Here is a 20,733-nt window from a genome sequence, read left to right on the forward strand (position 1 = left end):
CTTGAACCCTTTTTACTTTCAATTTTTTTTTTCATTTCCTTCTCAGCAAGGTATTGGTTAAATGTCTCCAACAAATTGTTAAATTTGTGAACTTCAGCTTCAATAGCTTGACTTTTCCGAAGCAATTCTTTTGTAGATTTTCTACCCATAAGCCTTTTACTCCTTGCAGAGACACTACCTTCACCAATTGGATTATTACCAAGAGTTGGATTGTTACCAATACTTGGACTGTTATCGTTTTCAAGAGAAATGCAGTTATCCATAAGGGACTCGGGGGCTGAATCAAGAAAAAATGGTATATGTATCATTGACTTCACTGTGTTTATAGAAGCTAAATCTTGCTACCTGATATTGTTTTGCAAGACTAGCCAACAATGTTCAAAAGCAAAATGCTTGTTTGCATCTTGATGGTATAAAAGTTTTGCTTAAAGCATCTGTATCAATAAAATATTAAATTAATTAATTAGTTAATTTTTATATGAGACCAAAAAAAAAAAAAAACCTAACATAATAAATGAAAATGAAATTTTACTATATCAACTTGAGACGTCCCACTTGGATGTAGATTTTCGACTTGCACTAAGTACTCACGAAATTTGTTGCAACATTTCATGATTATACCCCATTGAAACGAGATAGACACTTATGTTCTTGAGCGATCATTCTGCAGTGAGCAATAATTTTCAAAAATTTCTCCCAAAAAATGAGCATGAGATTGTGAATTCCCAACAATTGGGTCTTTAGTAATGTGACACCAAGTTCTATAAATTGCCATATCTTCATTAATGCTAAATGATTTTCCTCTCTTTGTTTTTTATGAACCTTCTATAGTGATTGTGTGAAAAATAAAAAATAAAAATATAATTTAAGATGTTTTGCTGTGAACTCAAATTGAATTAAGGTGTTTGAATTTATACCACTACAAAAACATGACCCTTTTTTATAACTGTTTAATTTATAGCTGTTGGTGTCTTATATGTTTGAAAAAATAGCCTCTTTTTTTTTCTTTTTCTTTTTTTTACAAGATTGAAATAGAGCCGTTGGGCTTATGTTTAGCATTCCAAGACACATCTCACCGTTGGATCTTTACATAATCTATGAGATTTAGTTTAGATTTCTTGCGATTTGTTGAAATTGTTTAATTGCTTGTTGAGATTTATTGAAATTGTTTTGCTGAATCTGAGATTTGTTGAAATTGTTTGAGATTTTGTTGAGATCTATTGATTGTTGTTGACTGATTTTATAAAAAAAAAAACTTTGCTGAATTTGGGTAAATTAAAAAAAAAAAATTGTAAATTTTTTTGGTGAATTCTGATAAAAAAAAAAAAAAATGGTGAAACAAGTTTGTGTCAAATTTGTTTTGTTGGGAGGGAGGGAGGGAGGGATGGAAATGGCTGGTTTTGGCTGAGTTGTCACAATTAGCAGCTGCCAAAGCTTGTGACAAATCATTGGAGATACTCTAAGTAAACCCCACCAAGACTTAACAATACTTTTCAATCCAATATGAATTAGAGAGAAATAGCTCTCTTTGGCCATATTTGTTTGGCTCTATATAAGATGGAGGAGATTAAGAGTACGATGAGATTGAGTGAATAGATTATTAGTGTGGTGGCATTAGGTTAGAGATGTAAGGTAAAAAGTGTTTATTTGTATACCACCGGATTAATACTACTATAGATAGTATTAATATATAAAATTAATATTTTTTAATTTTTAGTATTTTTTTAATATTATAAATATATATATATATATATTTTAAAAAATATAAATTTTGCTTAAAAATTATTCAAAAATTCATTTATTCTCTCACTCAATTTCTAATTCTAACGCCTCTATGGAATTTGTAATCCTACCAATGAGGGGATTACTAGCTCAAAATGAATAGCTAATCCTCTCACTTGTCTCTCTAACTAAATACTTTTTAGGTAGATTGTACATGGGGGTGTTTGGCAAGAGTTTTTTTTTGGCTTTTTAGACTAAAATCTACAAAAAGACAAAATATCATATCAAACCCATAATCATTTCACTTTTTTTCTCACAAAAATCACATCTAACTACAAAAAATCTAACTATCTTCCCAAACACAAAAATTTTAGCCTACTAAAATAACCAAAAACTAAAATAGCCTATTAAAATAGCAACTTCCCAAACACCTACATACTATTAACTCGGGGAAAGTTTTGGCATCTGAAATTAAAAGTCAACTTTTTAATTTTTATGATTTTTTTGAAATTATAGCACCTTTTTATTTATATATATATATATATTTTAAAAAAATATTTTTAAAAATTAAAAAAATTAATTTTTAACTTAGGTTTTGTTTGACAAGTGGAGATTTTAGTCATAAAGTCACTAAAAAAAATCAAAAAGCGAACAACCTATACTAAAAAGTCAAAGATTCTCTTTTCTCTCTACTTTTTGCACATCTTTTCGTAAAAAACTAAAAAGTCATCCCAAACATACTCCCTCTGTCCCAAAATAATTGTCTCTTTTGGGGAATCTAACTTTTTTTTAATAGTACAATTATTGTACTTTTAAAAAAGTTAATTTTTTAAAATTACCCTTTGATAATACATTTTTTGAGAAATATTAATGCCATAATTGTACTTTTTATGTTATTAATGAATTTAAAAGAAGGGTAAAATAGGAAATTTATATTATTTTTGTACTTGATTTTTGAAAATGAACTAATATTTTGGGACAATAAAAAATGAAATAAGGGACTAATATTTTGAGATGAAGAGAGTACAAATTTTTTTATTTAAAATTACTAAAAATTCCTGTTCCAAACCTTAATTCTTAAATCTTTCTCGCAAAAAAAAGCCAAACAAACATGGCGTTTATTTGTTTAGTTGGTGGTGGCGGCGTATGCGAGGAGGGGATATATATATTGCGCAAACAGACATGTTTTGCTATACATGCATTTATAAGTTGCGGAATCGGGACACTTCCCATTAAACTCCCTTCCATAAACCAATTTCAAGTCCGCTCCCAACATAGCTGACACACCCCGTCTCTCTCTCTCTGCCACAGACAAAAAAAACACCCCTAGCTTCTCTCTCTCTCTAGCCACTCTCTCGAGCTGTGATCTGACACTGGTTTTCACTGTGAACCATTTAAAGAGAGAAAGAGTGTAGTACTTGTACTGTAGAGTGAGAGAGAGTGAGAGAGACGTTGTAATAGAAAAAAAGAAAGAAAAAGAACGTTGCAAAAGAGTAAAGTAAAGAGAGCAACAAATAAGTAGAGATAGAGCAGAGAAGGAGAAGAAGGCGAAGAGGCTTTGGACAGCAATGGCGAGAGGGTTCAGACTCAAATTTGCGACTTCTCTTCTCCTAATGCTTTTGGGTTTGTGCTACATTCCTCATTCTTCATCTCTCTCTCTCAATATATATATAAACACATGTTTATGTATTTATATATGATTGTATTTGTGTATATGTATGGATTTTGTGAGCATTTTATTGTTTTGGGCATCTGATTTGATCTTAATTTGTTGGTATCAGCATCTGATTTTTAGGGGAAGCTTATCATTGTTGAACAGAGTATGGAACTAATGTTAATGTTTTCTCGTTCACAATCTCAATCTGCTCTGTTTTGTGCCTAAAATCATCTTTTTTGGAACTTTGTGTTCCTCATTTCTACATTGTTGCTTTCTGGGTTCTTCTTTCACTGTACATACATTAGACTTATACATACATACATACATACATACATACATACATACATATGTGTGGTTGGTTGGGAGTGATGATAGTACATACATCTATGCATGTATAGAGAAGTTATTTTGGGGGTCTTGGACCAATGTTTCACACCATTTATGCTGTGACACTTGTCTTGTTGTCTCTCAAAAATCAACCATAATGGAAAAAGTCATGGGTCCCCGTATTTAAACCAATGGAAATGGAAGTAAAAATCAAGTTGGGTACCACATGCACTCGACTTAAGAGCACTATATAATTTTCCATATGTATAGCCCTACTTTACTCTTTGAAAAGGACAGGCTCAGTGCACGAGACTCTCGCAACTGTGGGGTCTGGTACAAAGCTTACCCACATATGGTATGGAGAAGCTATTTCCGTGGTTTGAACCATGACGCCCAGGTCACGATGGGAAAAAGCCATATGTGTGTATGTATGTTGGCACATAAATTTTAAACCAAATTTATGTTTAAATTTCAAATACAGTCAATGACACACATAGAGCCTACAATAAGATTGTTGTAGGCAATCACTTCCCAAAATGATTAATTTGCTCCGTTGAGGTATATAAATAAAACAACGTCGTATCTTAACGACGTTATTCAAGATGCTCAAATGACACGTGGAGCCTACGAAAAAATGACACCTGTAGAGCCTACAGCAAAGACATCACACAGGATGAAACCCCAAAGATCAATTCGGTTAATCAGATATACGATTAATCAGATAGCGCTATTATTCAAAATTTAAATAGCGTTATCATTCAATTTGAAATTCAAATATCATTCAATTTGAAATTCAAAATGAAGATGAAGCGTTCCTATCACCTGATGGCCCTCCATAAATATGAGGACCATCACACAAGACCAGGGGATTGGAAGATCGGAAGTGAAAAAGATCAGAGAGAAAGAGAAAGAAGTTGAGAGCTAAACAAATCGTTACAAGAAAGAAGAAGAGAAGGCTAGAGAATTCAAGAACCTACGCTAATGGCGATGAATAGGTAAAGGGTTCCAAACCCAAACTGTATTTTGTATTCGAGGGTTCAAAACCCATAATAATCGTAATAAAATATTTTCTTTTTTTAAAATTGTCTTTTGTTGTTTATTTTGTTCTTCATTAATCAGAGGTTTCATTTTGCATAAAATGTGTAATTAACGATCTGAAATACAGATCGGAAATAAGAACTTGCTATTCAAATAATCAACACTGTTTAGTCAAAAAGACTAAACAGTGGACATTTGTAACATAAAATTTTGAAATGTGTTGAAACACTTCATGTTTTAAAATTTGTGTCTACAAATTCTGGCACGCCCAGTGGGACTTATTTCTCCTCTCATCTTTTGAAGAACAAAATAATAATAATATATATATACAGTTGATACTTACTGACGTATTCTTTTGTTATAGGAATGCTGAAGCAACTGTTAGGAGACAAGCCTACACTCCAGTGGTTCTGAAATCACCAAGGTTGGAGATAGCACCCATCACCCAAGGGGCTCCGGAGCGAATGCTCTTGGCTGTCCCAAAGGTAGAGTCAAGGAAATCCTGGAAAGATGCACTTCTTTCCCCTGCCACCCAAGGGGCTCCGGAGCGAAAGCTCTTGGCTGTCCCGAAGGTAACTGGTGTGACGAAAAAAGTCACACTTCTCCAGAAAGCTGAAAGTTTGAGAAAGATTACTGAAGTTGAAGATTATGTGAAAGCGTCAAAGCAGTACGCAATTGTGAGGGCCACAGCCCGAACGAAGAGCTTTTTAATTCAGGCAAAGGAGGCTAATCAGTTTGCAACTACGACTTTTGTTACAGCTTCAACGGGGGCAACCAAAAATGTTGTGGCCCAACTACTCAAAAGGGTAGAAGACTCCATTAAAATGGTGGAGTCTGCCCAGAAGAAAGCTTCTGTTGAAAACATGGCCATCATTAGGGCCATTGGGAAGAGGGTAATGACCCAAACTCCTGTTGATGTAAAAAAGGCCCCTGTTGTTGAAAAAACAGTTGCTGCCTACGAACCGATAGTTCTGTTCAGAGCACAAAATCGGTCAAACCAAATCTCAATCAACTCTCAGGAGCCAAAGGAACACTCGTTGGCTCGACAGGGTTCAAATAAGGAACACCCGTTGGCCCAACAGAATAAGGAACACTCGTTGGCTCGACAGGGTTCGAATGAGAAACACCCGTTGGCCCGACAGAATAAGGAACACCTGTTGGCCCAACGGGATTTGAATCAACATCAATTGACCCGCTCTAAAAATTTAGGGACTGTTTTGAAAATTCATGAGGAACTTACAAAGGCACAAATGGTTCCTTCTATGCCCTTAGGGGCTCGACTTGATATGTCATCCGGTCCAGTTTCGAAAAGACAAAGGCAAAGAAGAAATAAGGCCTTAAAGAAATTGGAACTAAGAACAGTGGCAATAAATGTTATAGGTGCTATTGAAAGGGCTCTCTCGAAAGATGAACCCCAAAAACAAATTGAAAGTCCTGTCTTTGTCGGAAAATCCAAGGTGGAGGGGGGTAAGCAACCCTTGGGAAATATTTCTACTTTGGTTGAACTATCCATGGAGGGAATAAGAAAAGGGCCTGTGACAAGGTCCATAACCCGTCAGGCTCAAAACAAAGCATCGCAGTCAAATGCTTCAAATATGAATAATGTTGTGGGGGTTGATAATCCTTTATACGAACAAGATGATTCTATCTCGTTTGTTTCAACGAATATTGGAAACAATGAATTGAAAGATATCAACAAAGTCGCAGTTATGATGACTGAGGTTGAGAAAGAAAGTGAAAATTCGCAGGTCCAGCAAGACCAAGGTCTCAAGGAAAAAGTGGTGGCCCTACAGGAACAACTTGAGAGAAGAGAACGAGAAATGGCTGCTATGTTGGAGCAAATGCAACAGTTGCAGGCCCAAATGACAGGACTAGGAAGTGCACCCAAACAAATGACACAACCTGTTGTGGGAACATCTGTAGGCATACAAAGTACACTAGCCCCAGGGGGCAATGGTCCTTGTTACTTTGATCTAACCAGTAGTGGTATGAATCCAATGCTCATGGCCATGATTGATGATATGGTGAGGAGACAAGTAAAGAAAGTCAAAGAAAAAGATGATGAGAATTTTCGAATAATTACAAAACCTTACCCAGCATGGGTAGATGCTGTTCCATTCCCTTCTGGTTTTTCCCAACCAGATTTCAAAATGTTTGATGGAACAGGAGATCCAAGACAACATGTGGCTCATTTCCTTTCAAGATGCGGGTCAATAGCCCAGAATGAGGCCTTGTGCCTGCAGCTATTTGTCCAATCGCTTGAAAGTTCTGCATTTACTTGGTATGCTAATCTTCCTGAGGGGTCAATCTTAAATTGGGATTCCATGGTGAAGGAGTTCCTTAAACAGTTCTGCAACACACAAAGACGAGTTGGAGTACCAGAACTGATTGAGACCAAGCAACGTGACAATGAGTCTGTTACAGATTTCATTGCAAGATGGCGAGCTTTGACATTTGCTTGTCCTCAAAAGTTTACACAATTAGAGTTAATTCGGATGTGCCTTAACAACTTCCGACATGAGCTCTCTATGGCTCTTATGGCTCAAACTTTTGAAGGATTCAATGATCTATGCACTAAAGCTCATGACATGGAGCTGCATCTAGCTAAACGAAGGAGGCCTAGGGCCGTTGAAAGGGTTGAGTCCTCGACTGCAGCTACAATCGAAATCAGAAAGAAGGGTCCCGTTGTAGTAGGAGCTAAAAAGCCTAAGGAATTTAAAAAGGTGACTATGAAAGAGAGGTTGGAGAAGAAGTATTCTTTCATGGATGATCTGGTCGAAGACCTATTTGAAGATCTGTTGGAGCAAAAGTTGATTGCTCTCCCTGAGGTGAAAAGACCACATGAGGTAGGAAAGACCAATGATCCAAAGTATTGCCCCTACCATCGTTTGATTAGCCATCCGATAAAAGAGTGCTTTGTTCTGAAAGATAAAATTCAGGAACTTTTGGACTCTAAAATTATTGAACTCCCTCCTCAAGAGAAAGCATCTGCTAACCCAATCATTATCGACAATGATAATGAAGGTGAATGGGTTGTTTATCAGTCAAAAAGCATGAAGAAAAAACAAAATGCCACAGTGAAAGCTAGAAGTGTGGTTGATTCAACAACACAAGGGCCAAAAGTTTCCAAAAAGAAAAAATCAAAAGTTTCTAGGAAACAGAAAAAAGCCAAAGTAAGTAAGAGAAAAGGAAAAAAGCACCCAAAGAAGGAAAAGGGGGAGAAATTGGTCCCTGATGAGCAGTTAGAGCAAGGTCCTCTTGTCCCAGTCACATTGGAGGAATTTCTACCTTCAAAATTTCAATCTGTGGAGTTGCAGACATACTTTGATAAAAGGAGGAAGGAAAAGTTTACTTTGGCCCCTTGCCTAACCATCATTGTTTTGAGTGATAGCGAGGAAGATGAGGGTGAAATTGGTTCAAAAGTTAGGGAAGGGGATTGCATTACATCTCCTATCTGTATACCTGACTCACCAGAGTATACACCAACTTCTCCAGAATACACACCAGCCTCTCCAGAATACACACCAGCTTCTCCAGAATATACACTAGCTTCTCCAGAGTATACACCAGAAGTCTTTTCTCCAGAGTATTCGCCAGTACCACCAATGTACTATCAAAGCACTCCAGAATATGTAAGGGGAACAGAACAAAGAGACACCGGGTGTAGGTCCGACTCTGAGCTTGTAAAAAAGGCGAAAAAACGACTACACTTCAAGGATGATGAGGTGAATGGCAGGTGTATGTCGGATGATGAAGTATGGAAGCATTCAAGTAAACAAGCAAAGTCATCTCAAGTTGAGGATCCTAACGAAAATTCTTGAAGCTTCTTCTCATAATATTGGGCCTCAAATTCTGCAGTAGACAAGTTTGAAGAATCTGCAAGTTGGTTTTTCAAAGCAAAGCACTCAAGGAATATCTTAACCTTCTCATAAAAGGAGATGAAGTCTACACCCAAACTCTTCAAAATCATGAAAACGTTGTTTGCTACAGCAATCATGTCATTAACATCCGTCATTGCTTGGAGGGAAATAGTAAGACCTTTCTGAATATGGGTGGCTGCTTCGTTAGAAGAAGTTCCCAAAAGAAGGTTAGATGGAGCAAAGGGTGCTTCAAGTTCGTCAAATAATTTGTTAATCCCATTTGCTTCAAGTAAGTCTGCAAGAATTTGGGCCTCTTCCGAGGTATCAGAAGTAATTTCGTCTGTCTCTTCCAATGTGTCAGAAGTATTTTCTGTGAAAATAGAAGGAGATACTCAATGAAAACGCAGAAGGTAAAAGCAATATATATATATAGATGAATGAAGTATACCTTGGTGTACGGCTTGAAGAGACTTAGGTGAATGAGACAAATTCTGATTCCCATAAGTGGACCATGGATTTTGCAATGTGGCATGATCTAAAGAGAAAAGAGTTCCTTGAGTATGTATACATGATGAAATAAAATGAGATACAAGGAATGAATAAGAATACCCTTAAAGGTAGCCAATGGCATATGCGAGGCAGCTGGGGAAGTTTGAGGCGCAGTACCTAAGAAAATGAAAGGTATTAAAAAATAAAATAAAATAAAAAAATAAATAAATAAATAAAATTTTTTATACCTTTCTCTAATAGCTTGGGTGACTCGTTCGAAGGAGAAGAAAAAGCTACATTTGCTGAAGGCGATTTACTCATCTTAGTCGGTGTGCCATCTAAAAGAGGGGTGTAGTCATAAAACTTATCTTCACTCTCGCTACTTCCATTGAGAGAACAATCAAAAGATTTGGTAGGAGAAGGAATTTCAACACTCTTAATGCGAATACGACCCAAGGCAGTTAATTCATACCCATCTCCCTCAAAGAGTTCTTGAATCATATTCTCATCTTTATCTTCAAGAAAAGAGTACAAGTATGTGCGAAATTGATCCATTGGGGTTTTTGTCGCTACGGTGGGTTGGGAAGTTCCTGTGCAATCACTGATAGACATAGTCTCTGGAAAAAGCTTTGCGAGACAGGCAAATTGAGGGCCAGAATCTACTTGCTCAAAGCTAAATCTCATTTTAAGTTGAGAATTACACATATCTTCGAAAAGATGAAGGAGATCTGAAACCGAGTAACTTGACCGAGAAGGAGCAATAAGTGGTCGACTATTATCCATTCTTTGAGGTGATGATGCTTCCAGAACAGTAGGTGAAGATGATGACCTAGCTCTAGAGTAAGAAGGATTCTTCGTCTTTCGGTCTTTAATTGGCATATCCAGTTTTCTCTTGCGTGAAGATTTCGGCTGGGAATGAGTAACATATTGGAGCACGGTAAAGGAAGTTCCCAACCACCAATTGGCATAAGGCATGGTTACGTGAGAAGTAGATCGGGAGCCTGGTAACTCCAATGAGACTTTTGTACTGCAGCGTAGCATATGGCGCCAGTTGTAATAAAATTTAGACCACTCAGAGGGCCGCCGACAAGATACATTAAGCGGTATAGGGCATGCTTGAGAAAACCCAAATTGACGACCGTATCGGTTAGGGGAGTACGGTTCAGAAATGAAATTAAATCCCATTTTAAAAGTTAAAATCCCTTGCCTCAAAGATATAAGATATCCAAGGTGGAAAGGTGATATCCTTTCAGAGTCGACCAGAATGCCTGAAGGTTCACTTTCATGAGTAAGAGCCCTAAACTGACACTCCGTACGATAAGTTAGGAGAGAGTCCACAAATGGAAATTTATCAGTAAAAAACTGGGCAGCCGATTGGTTTCCAATAAACCCAAGATATGGCATGAAATGAATATCAGGAATCGGACAAATCGACTGAGGATCCCCATGAGAGTAAGTCTTGACAAAATATAGTGAAATCCATCCAAAAAGGTAATGTAAAGGACCCTGAATATTTTCCTTCCCAGGTGAAGATGATGATGCCATTTTGCCAAGACAATGATAGAGGTTATGCAAGTAGAAATTCAGAAAGGATGGGAGATGTATTTTGATGGAGCTTCAAGGAGTCCAGATGGCAAGAAGCAAGAAAATCCTAAAAACAATAAAGCTGGAATTGGAATTGTGTTTGTGACTCCAGACAATGCTATAATCACCCATTCTTTCGCCTTAAGTGAAGGATGCTCCAATAATGAAGCAGAATATGAAGCTGTAATTGCTGGATTAGAATTGGCATTACAAATTCCTATTGAAGAACTCTCAATTTATGGAGATTCGGAACTGGTGGTAAAGCAACTCCGTGGAGAATACATTGTTAAGAAAACAAGTCTCATCCCATATCATGAAAGGGCTGATCAATTGCTTTCGCAATTCAGGAAAACACACATTTTCCATGTGAAGAGAAGAACAAATGCTCGAGCTGATTCACTTGCAAGTTTGGCTGCATCACTCACCCTACCAGATAGCAAAACAATTACTATCACGGTAGGTGAAAGAAGGGTGTTACAACCTTTAAAGGAGGTTTCTGACTTGGTTCCAATCTTGGTCGTCACCACGAAAGGAGAAAACGAGGAGGATTGGCGAGAACCATTCGTGACTTACCTCCAACATGGTAGGCTACCTGAAGATAAAGTAAAAAGAATTGAAGTGAGACGCAGGGCTACCAAATTTGTCCTGTGGAAAGATGGAACGTTATACAAAAGGTCTTTGGATGGAATGTTCATGCGGTGTATAGCCAAGGAGCGTATTCAAGAGGTAATGGCAGAAATACATGCAGGTGTATGTGGGGCACACCAAAGTGGTCCTAAATTACATATGCAGCTAAAACGGTTGGGATACTATTGGCCGACTATGATTGCAGATTGCATAAATTATGCTCGAAGATGCCAAGTCTGCCAATTCCATGGGAACTTTCTCCACCAACCCCCAGAGCCTTTACATTTAACAACTTGTTCTTGGCCATTTGCAGCATGGGGTATGGACATTATTGGTCCTTTTGTACCTCCATCTTCAGCAGGATATCGATACATCCTAGCTGCAACTGACTATTTTTCAAAATGGGCAGAGGCTGTGGCTTTAAAGGATATAAAAAGCACAGTTGTCTCCGAGTTCATCCGAACCCATATCATTTACAGGTTTGGGATTCCAGAAAGTATCATCATGGATAATGGACAGCCATTCAGGAGTGATGCTTTGAACAAGTTATTTGCCAAGTACAAAATCAAAAACAACCATTCATCAAGATATCATGCACCTGCCAATGGTTTGGCAGAAGCTTTCAACAAGACATTGTGCAAAATTCTTAAGAAGATGGTGGATAAGAACAAAAAAGCTTGGCACGAAAAGTTACAAGAAGCTTTGTGGGCTTATCGAACTTCGCACAGAACTCCTACTCAAGCAACCCCTTATTCGTTGGTTTTTGGAGGAGAAGCAGTGTTACCACTTGAGGTTCAAATACCATCATTACGAGTGGCAATACAAGAGTCCTTAACAGAAGATGAAAGTGCAAGAGTGAGGTTGGCTGAGCTGGAGACCCTGGATGAAAGAAGGTTGTATGCTCAACAGAACTTGGAAATCTACCAACAAAGGATGGCAAATGCATTCAATAAAAGAGTGAGGCTTCGTTCCTTTAAAAAGGGAGACTTGGTACTAATGGTTAGAACACCCATAGTAGTCTCACGAAGAACCAAAGGAAAGCTTGAGCCCAAATGGGAAGGACCTTATGTGATTGAGAAGGTTTATTCTAATGGGGCCTATTTGTTGATAACGATGGATGGTGACAGAATCATTCCCCCAACCAATGCAAGGTTCTTGAAGAGATATTACCCTTAAGAAAGCCTGCTAGGTTGAAAGCCCGAAAGGGCGGCCTAGGCAAAAGTTAGGGCAAAAAAAAAAAAAAAAAAAAAAAAAAAGTCTGCTAGGTTGAAAATCCGAAAGGGCGGCCTAGGCAAAAGTTAGGGCAAAAAAAAAAAAAAAAAAAAAAAAAAAAAAAAAAAAAAAAACCACCAACGGTATTGTATGTGGATAAACTGCTAAAATACCTCACCGAAATCTAAGGTGATAAAACATTAGATACTCCTGGCCCGCAAGAGTATAAACTGTGTACGGCCAAACAAAAGTCAAACACCACCAACGGTATTGTATGTGGATAAACTACTAAAATACCTCACCGAAATCTAAGGTGATAAAACATTAGATACTCCTGGCCCGCAAGAGTATAAACTGTGTACGGCCGAACAAAAGTCAAACACCACTAACGGTATTGTATGTGGTTAAACTGCTAAAATACCTCACCAAAATCTAAGGTGATAAAACATTGGATACTCCTGGCCCGCAAGAGTATAAACTGTGTACGGCCAAACAAAAGTCAAACACCACCAACGGTATTGTATGTGATTAAACTGCTAAAATACCTCACCGAAATCTAAGGTGATAAAACATTGGATACTCCTGGCCCGCAAGAGTATAAACTGTGTACGGCCAAAATAAGATAAATCAATGTATTGTATTGAGAAATTTCATATAAACAAATAAATCTATTGTCTACGGCTAAAATAAGACAAATCAATGTATTGTATTGAGAAATTTCATATAACAAATAAATTTATCATTGAGTGAAATTTCATAAATACATTATGTTCGGATGAATAAAAAAAATAAAAGTGCATTCATTCATTAAGAGAAGCCTTAGCCCTTTCAAAGGCACGTTCACTATGTTGTCCATTCTTCTTCTTGTGTTGGCTCAAAACTTTCAGAGCAGTTTGCACGTCTTCTTCTTATTTAGAAACACTCTCGGAAGCTTGTGCAAAATCACACATAAAGAATGCATGTTCCGCTTGGGTGGATGACAATTCCTCTTCAAGTTGTTTGAGTAACTCTTTGGTTTGAATACACCTTTGATTAAGACCTGTAACGTGCTCATCCGACTTGATAATTGAAGCAAACAACTGTTCATGTTCGCCAGAAACCTTGTCGAAATGAAGCTTCTTCTCATGGTATTGGGCCTCAAAGAGGTTAGTTGAGGCAAAATGTCCTAATATAAAGAAAGTAACGAAAGCCCCTTGCCAAGAAATCAAACCATTGGAGTGAAAGACACAATCACTGCCAAGGTCTCAAGCCGTTGGGGTGACGGACACAATCACTGCCAAGGACTCAAGCCGTTGGGGTGACGGACACAATCACTGCCAAGGTTTCAAGCCATTGGGGTGACGGACACAATCACTGCCAAGGTTTCAAGCCGTTGGGGTGACGGACACAATCACTGCCAAGGACTCAAGCCGTTGGGGTGACGGACACAATCACTGCCAAGGTTTCAAACCGTTGGGGTGACGGACACAATCACTGCCAAGGTTTCAAGCCGTTGGGGTGATGGACACAATCACTGCCAAGGTTTCAAGCCCTTGGGGTGATGGGCACAATCACTGCCAAGGTTTCAAGCCCTTGGGGTGATGGACACAATCACTGCCAAGGTTTCAAGCCATTGGGGTGACGGACACAATCACTGCCATGGACTCAAGCCGTTGGGGTGACGGACACAATCACTGCCATGGACTCAAGCCGTTGGGGTGACGGACACAATCACTGCCAAGGACTCAAGCCATTGGGGTGACGGACACAATCACTGCCAAGGTTTCAAGCCGTTGGGGTGACGGACACAATCACTGCCAAGGACTCAAGCCGTTGGGGTGACGGACACAATCACTGCCAAGGACTCAAACCGTTGGGGTGACGGACACAATCACTGCCAAGGTTTCAAGCCGTTGGGGTGACGGACACAATCACTGCCAAGGTTTCAAGCCGTTGGGGTGATGGACACAATCACTGCCAAGGTTTCAAGCCCTTGGGGTGATGGACACAATCACTGCCAAGGTTTCAAGCCATTGGGGTGACGGACACAATCACTGCCAAGGACTCAAGCCGTTGGGGTGACGGACACAATCACTGCCATGGTTTCAAGCCGTTGGGGTGACGGACACAATCACTGCCAAGGTTTCAAGCCGTTGGGGTGACGGACACAATCACTGCCAAGGACTCAAGCCGTTGGGGTGACGGACACAATCACTGCCAAGGTTTCAAGCCGTTGGGGTGACAGACACAATCACTGCCAAGGACTCAAGCCGTTGGGGTGACGGACACATTCACTGCCAAGGATTCAAGCCGTTGGGGTGACGGACACATTCACTGCCAAGGTTTCAAGCCATTGGGGTGAAGGACACAATCACTGCCAAGGGATTCAAGCCATTGGGGTGAAAGGACACAATCACTGCCAAGGATTCAAGCCACTCATTGCCATTAGGCTAGAAGGGGCAATGATACCTGCAAACAAACTCTGACGCCTTGCGTGTTGCCTGCAAAAGAAATAAAAAGACATGAAAAAAAAAAAAAAAAAAAAAAAAAAGAAAAAAAAAAAAAAAAAAAAGGAAAGCATACTTGATATGGCCTTATAAGAAGAACAATTTCTGCTAGAAGGTAAAAAAAAAGAGAGCAGATTAAATTGTGAAAAAAAAGGTAGCAGGTTATACACAAGGTTCATAAGTTATAAAAAGATTCATGGAGAAGAAAATTTCTGCTGGAAGGTAAAAAAAAAAGAGAGCAAATTAAACTGTGACAAAAAAAAAGGGGTCTTTGGGCTAGAAAAAAAATCTGCTTGAAAGGCAGCAGGTTATACACAAGGTTCATATGGGTTATAAAAAGGTTCATGGAAATTTTCATGGGTTATAAAAAGGTTCATGGAGAAGAAAATTTCTGCTAGAAGGTAAAAAAAAAGAGACCAGATTAAATTGTGACAAAAAAAAAAAGGGTCTTTGGGCTACGAAAAAAAATCTGCTTGAAAGGCAGCAGGTTATACACAAGGTTCATATGGGTTATAAAAAGGTTCATGGAAATTTTCATGGGTTATAAAAAGGTTCATGGAGAGGAGAATTTCTGTTGGAAGGTAAATAAAAGAGAGCAGATTAAACTGTTACAAAAAAAAAAGGGTCTTTGGGCTAGTAAAAAAATCTGCTTGAAAGGCAGCAGGGTTTTTTGTACAAGTAAAAATAAAAAAAAATAATAAAAAGAAAAGAGGCTACAACTTTTGTTATGAAAGAAGGCAGTAGGTTATTCATCCTTTCAAGAAGGGTCTTTGTTGGGACTACTTGGGCTTAGGGTCTAGTAAAACGTGAAGAATGGTTTTAAAGAATCGTTAATTAGCGTTGGGAGGCCATAAATTTGTAATCAAAGCAGTCCAGAATTATTTCTGGTCCACAAATTGTCCCTTAAAATTTTGCTGGAGCAGAGGAAAAATTTTGTCATAAATTTTGCTGGAGGCCATAAACCCCTTTATAATTAACGGACACAAATTTATATCCTTTAAAGCAGTCCAGAATTTGTGGACTTAGGGTCTAGTAAAAATTTTTGGGAAGGGCCATCACATGGTGATATACATGCTGAAAGAAAATATTTTATGGAAAAGAAAGCATACCTGATTTAAAGGAGTTTGAAGAGATTCTTTTGTATCTTCTTTAAAGTATAAGAAGAACAACTTTGTTGGAAAAAGAAGAAAGATAATGGCTGGAAAGTTGCTGGAATTTTTCTGGAAAACAAAAAATCTGCAGGGAAAAAAAGGGGCTGCAGGAAAAAATATATGAATAGGTGTTATATAAAGCAAAAAATTCTTGCTTAAGAAAGGAGGTAGTGTTCTCCTAAAATACTTCAAACAAGCAAGAGTTTAGGTAGGATTTGAAATACTAAGTAAGAGTTTGTGTTGGATTAGAAATCCTACCAATGTCAATCCATCTTATTCCATTTAGACAAACTCCTAAAATATATATAGATATATATATATATCTGCTGTAAAAAAAATGGTGGCAAGTTGGAGGCCCACAAAAGAAAAGGCCCAATTAAAAAATGGTGGTCTAGAAAAGAAAAGGTCCATGATGGTTTAGAAAAATCCATGATGGCCTAGAAAACAATTTACTGCAAAAAAAAAAATATATATATATATATAGTGGCAAGTTGGAGGCCCACAAAAGAAAAGGGCCCATTAAAAATGGTGGCCAAAAAAAAAGAAAAGTCCAGGATGGTCTAGAAAAATCCATGATGGCCTAGAAAAAATCTGCTGTAAAAAAAATGGTGACAAGTTGGAGGCCCACAAAAGAAAAGGCCCAATTTAAAAAAATGGTGGCCTAGAAAAGAAAAGGTCCATGATGGTTTAGAAAAATCCATGATGGCCTAGAAAACAATTTACTGCAAAAAAAAAAAAAAAAAAAAAAAAAAAAAAACTAGTGGCAAGTTGGAGGCCCACAAAAGAAAAGGCCCAATTAAAACGGTGGCCTAGAAAAGGAAAGGTCCATTATAGCCTTTAAAAAAAAAATTGGCGGCAAATTGGAGGCCCACAAAAGGAAATGCCCAATTAAATCTTGGACCTTACTCATGACCCTTCAAAAAAAATAAAATAAAATAAAAGGTCAAGTCCATAAGAAGGACCCATGCAACAAAAGTAAAAGGGCCTTTAAAAAAAAGCCGTCAACCCAAAAATAAAAATAAAAAAAAATAAAATAAAATAAAAAAAAGGCTAGGGACCAAAACACAGAAATAATCCCATCCAAGACCTAAAGATCATCCACATAAAAGTGCCAAATTGTCGTGACTCGCACAGTTAAAAAAAATTCACTTGTGCAAGTCACGAGGGGCATTTGTTGGCACATAAATTTTAAACCAAATTTATGTTTAAATTTCAAATACAGTCAATGACACACATAGAGCCTACAATAAGATTGTTGTAGGCAATCACTTCCCAAAATGATTAATTTGCTCCGTTGAGGTATATAAATAAAACAACGTCGTATCTTAACGACGTTATTCAAGATGCTCAAATGACACGTGGAGCCTACGAAAAAATGACACCTGTAGAGCCTACAGCAAAGACATCACACAGGATGAAACCCCAAAGATCAATTCGGTTAATCAGATATACGATTAATCAGATAGCGCTATTATTCAAAATTTAAATAGCGTTATCATTCAATTTGAAATTCAAATATCATTCAATTTGAAATTCAAAATGAAGATGAAGCGTTCCTATCACCTGATGGCCCTCCATAAATATGAGGACCATCACACAAGACCAGGGGATTGGAAGATCGGAAGTGAAAAAGATCAGAGAGAAAGAGAAAGAAGTTGAGAGCTAAACAAATCGTTACAAGAAAGAAGAAGAGAAGGCTAGAGAATTCAAGAACCTACGCTAATGGCGATGAATAGGTAAAGGGTTCCAAACCCAAACTGTATTTTGTATTCGAGGGTTCAAAACCCATAATAATCGTAATAAAATATTTTCTTTTTTTAAAATTGTCTTTTGTTGTTTATTTTGTTCTTCATTAATCAGAGGTTTCATTTTGCATAAAATGTGTAATTAACGATCTGAAATACAGATCGGAAATAAGAACCTGCTATTCAAATAATCAACACTGTTTAGTCAAAAAGACTAAACAGTGGACATTTGTAACATAAAATTTTGAAATGTGTTGAAACACTTCATGTTTTAAAATTTGTGTCTACAATGTATATGACCTATCATATTTAAAAAAAAAAATAGCGTCACTTATCATGTCATATGGAAAACAAGGTGAAGAGTGTGGTGAAATATTGCGGAGAATATATAACAGCCTTCAAAAAAAAAAAAAAAAAGATTCAATGCTCAATATTATGTGTATTACTTGCATATTCAATAGTGTAAATACTAAATTTGAACTTCAAAAAAATGACTTTAACACATCTATTTACATCATTATCAATTAGGTAGGATCTGGACATATTGGACAGCAAAGTGCATTAATTGAGGTTGCATATTTCAGACCCTAATAATTGTCCATGATGTGTATGCTGCAGCACATCTAAGTGCCAGTCCATCAATTTATGTGTTTGATTATCAAAGCCTCGTCTTATGCTAATTTTTAGACTTTTCTTCTTATTGATATTCAAAGTCTGGTTTTTTAAATTAAAAAATTAGCTGTTGCCGTGTAACAAACTAACAATTTCTCACCTGATTGCATAAAAAGACACATCGTGACATTTTTCTTTGTGGCATTTTTGTTCCTTTGTGTAGTTTTGTTGGTGTTTCTCTAAGTGGTTATTTAATTTCAAAGGGGTGTTAACCTTAATAATCAGCAGTGTGGTGGTGGGTGGAGGAGGAAGGGCTAGGGTTAGATTCTTTATATTGATTCGAGGAAGAAGATGAAGACAAGGGACATACTTTATGGAGGTGAAATGTTGGCATGTTATCAAAGCTTTAATACAAACAATAGCAATAGATATAATATAACACAAACTAAACAAAACTAAACCTTTGTCCTAATCAAGTGGGCAACTACATGAATCATTTTTCGTCATTTCGCTCCATCAAGGGCTCTATGCATTCAAATAGCAATAGATATCTAATTCAATATTTCTAGTTGCCTAGAGAGGTTATCAATTTTATGTACTTTTCAGTTTTCAACATAGTATCTAGATGTCGAGACATTTATAGTGCTTGAAGAGGTAGGATATAGATTACATTCTCTGCCACTTGTTTATTTTTACTTTTATTCTTTTGGGACAAAGCATTATCAAATAGGTATATTTTGGAAATCATTACATTTGCAGATGTAGTTTATTGCTTTACGGCATGTATAGAAACCACGCTTTTGTCATCTCTCTCTCTCTCTCTCTCTCTCTCTCTCTGTGTCTCTCTCTCTCTCTCTGTCGTTATGATATTAAAATTCCTTTATGCTCTATAGATATATTGATGCATACAATTCTTTACAATGCAGATATCTGCAAGGGAAACAAAGTTGGAGTTTGCTATGGAAGAAATGCCAATGATACCCAATCCCCAAAAACCCTAATATGAAGCACAAGTAGTACCAGATGGAAAAAAGCAAACGCTAAAACTAATGGCTAAAACAGGATTAGCCAAAGTTGGAGTTTGCTATGGAAGAAATGCCAATGATACCCAATCCCCAAAAACCCTAATATGAAGCACAAGTAGTACCAGATGGAAAAAAGCAAACGCTAAAACTAATGGCTAAAACAGGATTAGCCCTATTTCTTCCTCCTGTTGCTCCTCCCCCTCAATTTCTCTCTCCAAATCTCAATCGCCTCTTTCTCTCTCCTCCTCCATCTTCTCTCTCCTCTTCCTGTAAGCCGCCATATCTCTGTCTACATATATTGATTGGTTTGTTTTCAAGCTAGAATCTCAAGTAATTTCTCTTCATATGTGTGCTGTGTTTGTGTTACCTATCTGTTTTTTGGAATCTATTGCTTTTACACAAGCATAAAAGGCACTAGTTAGTGTTTTTTTGTTACTGTAATCGAACAATGCATGTACTGTTTTTTATTTCTCTATGCCTATGGCACATGATTTTCTCTCGATTCAAAGTTTTTTTTTTTTTTTTTTTGCCATCCCCTGTTTTTGTCTGCAGATATTTTTTGGTTAGGATTTTGAGATACTCTAGTTTCTGATGTAGTTTTGAGTTGTTTTATTGAGTAAATATTAAAAAAAAATTCAAATTTGATGACATAATAATAAATAAAGTAAACCTTGTGTGATATCTAATCTACAGAAATGTATATATGATTTATATATATACATTTTGTGGAATCGGGTATTTGGTTTGGGCAATGTACAGTGGGTGGCTCCTAGAGGTTTTGCTCAAATGCTATTATTTGATTTTCAAGTCTTTGGAAGGTCGAAGAGGGCTAAAGTTCTTTGGAGTATTGTAGTCTTTGCAATCTCCTGGGTCATTTGGTTGGAGAGGAATGGGCGTATTTTTGAAGGAGGATCTAGGGATATAGATTATTTATGGGATAAAGTGTGTTATTTGGTGTCTTTTTGGGCCTTGGCAAGTCCTGTGTTCCGAGGGATTCCTCTCTTTTTGATTGCTTCAAATTGGGTGTCGGTTTGTGCTGTATAGTTGTTTAGTTTTGGTTGTCTTTTGGTGTGGTTGTCTTTTTGGATGTATTTTTTCTTTTTCTTCGTGGAGGATGCCTTATCCTCTCCTCTTTGGCCTTGGGCCTTAATAAAATTTATCTTTTTGTTGCTGATAAAAAAAGAAAAGAAATGTATAT

General features: G+C 37.3%; 1 protein-coding gene across 12 annotated transcripts in view; it reads left to right on the forward strand.

Annotated features, from left to right (window-relative positions):
• LOC114289079 (arginine--tRNA ligase, chloroplastic/mitochondrial) overlaps positions 1-20,733 on the forward strand; it is a 42,979-nt gene that overhangs the window by 4,648 nt on the left and 17,598 nt on the right. For 4 of the 12 annotated variants that reach the window (XR_014338026.1, XM_082883152.1, XM_082883160.1 and 1 more), the window contains exons 1-2: positions 2,919-3,345; positions 19,437-19,804. The exons of 2 other annotated variants lie outside the window; for them this stretch is intronic. Coding sequence is in view for 2 of the 10 variants with exons in the window: in XM_082883139.1 (XP_082739265.1) it covers positions 19,687-19,804 (118 nt within the window). In the remaining 8 variants the exon portion in view is untranslated. Of the gene's footprint in view, positions 1-2,918; positions 3,346-19,436; positions 19,866-20,733 lie in introns of those variants that run through there. 6 more of the 12 variants (XM_082883168.1, XM_082883169.1, XM_082883163.1 and 3 more) reach the window with 4 other exon arrangements.

This window comes from Camellia sinensis, chromosome 1, assembly GCF_055761805.1.
Source record: "Camellia sinensis isolate YWXY chromosome 1, ASM5576180v1, whole genome shotgun sequence".
In the NCBI taxonomy this organism is placed as follows: domain Eukaryota; kingdom Viridiplantae; phylum Streptophyta; class Magnoliopsida; order Ericales; family Theaceae; genus Camellia; species Camellia sinensis.